Source organism: Myotis davidii, unplaced genomic scaffold (genome assembly GCF_000327345.1).
Source record: "Myotis davidii unplaced genomic scaffold, ASM32734v1 scaffold289, whole genome shotgun sequence".
NCBI classification, from domain to species: domain Eukaryota; kingdom Metazoa; phylum Chordata; class Mammalia; order Chiroptera; family Vespertilionidae; genus Myotis; species Myotis davidii.
In genome coordinates this window covers 1,112,166-1,114,672 of record NW_006299717.1, presented here as the reverse complement: position 1 = coordinate 1,114,672, position 2,507 = coordinate 1,112,166, and the positions used below count along the sequence as shown (strand labels likewise).

The following is a 2,507-nucleotide window of genomic DNA, read 5'->3' as shown; positions in this document are numbered from 1 at the left end:
GTTTGTGCTGCAGGACTTACAGACGATCTTTCAAGTCATAGCCATGCCCAGCAGTCCTGCAAGGCCAGCGCGGTTGTGCTCAAGGTAAAAGAAGCAAATGAGATTCAGAGTAATTACCACCTTTGTCCCCCAGAGAGCCTCAGTTTCCCTGTGAAGCAAAGGCAGAGCCTGTCTTCAGGAATATTTCACATAATAGATGAGGCACAGCCCTACCCAAAAGCTCTCCCAAATGGACTGGACTATGGACACGGCCCTGTCCTCAGGGAGCCCCAGTCTGAGGGGGACACAGCCCTGTCCTCAGGGAGCCCCAGTCTGAGGGGGACATGGTCTGTCCTCAGGGAGCCCCAGTCTGAGGGGGACACAGCCCTTTCCTCAGGGAGCCCCATTCTGAGGGGACACGGCCCTGTCCTCAGGGAGCCCCAGTCTGAGGGGGACACAGTCTGTCCTCAGGGAGCCCCAGTTGAGGGGGACACGGCCCTGTCCTCAGGGAGCCCTAGTCTGAGGGGGACACAGCCTGTCCTCAGGGAGCCCCAGTCTGAGGGGGACACGGCCCTGTCCTCAGGGAGCCCCCGTCTGAGATAGAGCAGGTGACAGTCTGCCTGCGTGTGAAGCTCCCTGAGGTGGTGGCCAGGCCTTCATGGCCTGACCTTGGCCTTTAACCTCCCACCCCCACCCTGAGACTTCTGGTCTCCACAGCTGCCTTGTCCCCAGTCCTTCTGCCCCAGTTCCCAGCAGTGACCTTGCTTCCTGCCTGCTCTCCTCCCAGAAGTAGAGGTCAGGGGAATTCTCCCAGCCTCTGCCCTCCTGCCGCCAGGGCCACCTGTCCCACCTGCCCCACCTGCCCCACCCGCCCCACCTGCCCCAGCAGCTGCTGCAGGCAGGGGGCTGGAGCCGCAGGAAAGGGATTTGGAGGGTGGGGTGGGTCCACCAGGCCTCACTTGTAGCTAAAATCCTGCCGCTGCCTTTGCTGCTGTTGAGGGTGATTAAGGAATCATGTTCTTTATTTATTTAACAAATACACTGGAACTTTGCCCTCAGAGGAGCTCCGTCCTCCAGGTGGCCCATGTGGCCTCAGCACGCTTACTTCAGGAATGTGGCTGGGGCTCAAGCAGGCCTGGTCCCCTCCCTGGGGGACCAGCACATGGTACCCTGTGTCTTTTACGGGCCAGGACGTGTCTTATAAGCCAGGACTCAGCTCCCCGTGGGCGGGATGCTCAGAAACCAGACCAGTAAGGCTGTGAGCTTCCAGAGCAAACTATTTTGATTTCCGCACACGTGTCTATGTTTGTGATTTCAAAAAGTGAAATTTTGTTTTAAATTATGTATAGATCCTAAATTTTACATGTGGGGCTCCCTGGTCATTTCAGCATCTGCAGCCTCTACATGAGGAATATTTATAATCTTGATCCTGTTCAGGAAAAAAAAAGAAAAGAGGAAAGAAAAGGAAAGGAAAGAAACAGTTCCAAGACAAACCTAAAGGAAGCACATAAAATGTTTGGAAGGGACCATTCTCACTTGGGTGGGTCCATTGGGGTCTCCATGCTAAAAGGACAGTTCCGTTACCTTATCTGAAAATTGAAACTCATGTTTCCCTGGTCACAGATGGGGGACCCCTCCCATCACAGGCCCGAGCTCCATGTTCTGGAACTTTCCTGACCCCTTCACACCAGGTCCTCAGGACTCGCCCTCTCCAGCGACTGAAGCTGAGCTGCATATTTGCCCTGTGTTGTTATGTTAAAGGGGGACACTGGGGAGTGGTGGTGCCTCCCCCACAGGATTGCTTTGTGCAGGAGGGATCGAGTTACCCGCAGTGAGCCCCACCACACCCCTGTCCCCCAGGACTCCAGCTGGCCTCAGCTCTGCCCCTTAGGGTGTTGTGTGACCCTGACTGCGTCCCTCTCCCACTCTGGGCCTGTATTTCCTTTCTAGAATGGTGGAAAGTTTGAGAATCCTGTTGTCAGGGTGACTGGACACTGGGAGCGGAGCCCTTGGCTGTCACAAAGCATGGGGTTCCCAGGGACTTTCTCCTCGGTGAGGTCAGAGGAGACCATGATTGACACCCATCCTCCCCTCCCTTCCCCCCACTCCTCCCCCAAAGTATCCAGTCAGGAGACTCTTGCTGGGCACTGCCACACATCAGACTGGGCACCAGTCCCTGGGAGGGACAGAGACATAAAAACATCCCCCTGAAGCGTCACTGGTTCCCTCCCCTTCTTAGACCGCCAGCACCTGGTGGAGTTCAGGGCTCTAGATCCCCTGGACATCCAGAAACCAGGTGTGTTGGGGGTGGGGGTTAGAAGAGAGGTTGGCTTGAACCAGAGGGTCCCCATTTCTGCCTTCCCCCCAGGGTGCCACCGTGTCCCTCTCGGAGACAGTGCAGAAATGGCGCGAATATCGCCACCAGTGCCAGCGCTTTCTGACGGAGGCTCCACCCCCAGCCACAGGTGAGTCCAGGTGGCCCCTCCCCCTCACCCCCGTGCCTCGTGCCTCAGGAGGGCATCCTCCCC

General features: G+C 56.9%; 1 protein-coding gene across 1 annotated transcript in view; it reads left to right on the top strand.

Annotated features, from left to right (window-relative positions):
- Positions 1-2,507, top strand: part of GLP1R (glucagon like peptide 1 receptor) — a 57,026-nt gene that overhangs the window by 19,305 nt on the left and 35,214 nt on the right. Inside the window, exon 2 of the mRNA XM_006775894.2 lies at positions 2,348-2,444. Within this exon, the coding sequence (XP_006775957.1) occupies positions 2,348-2,444 (97 nt within the window). The remainder of the gene's footprint in view (positions 1-2,347; positions 2,445-2,507) is intronic.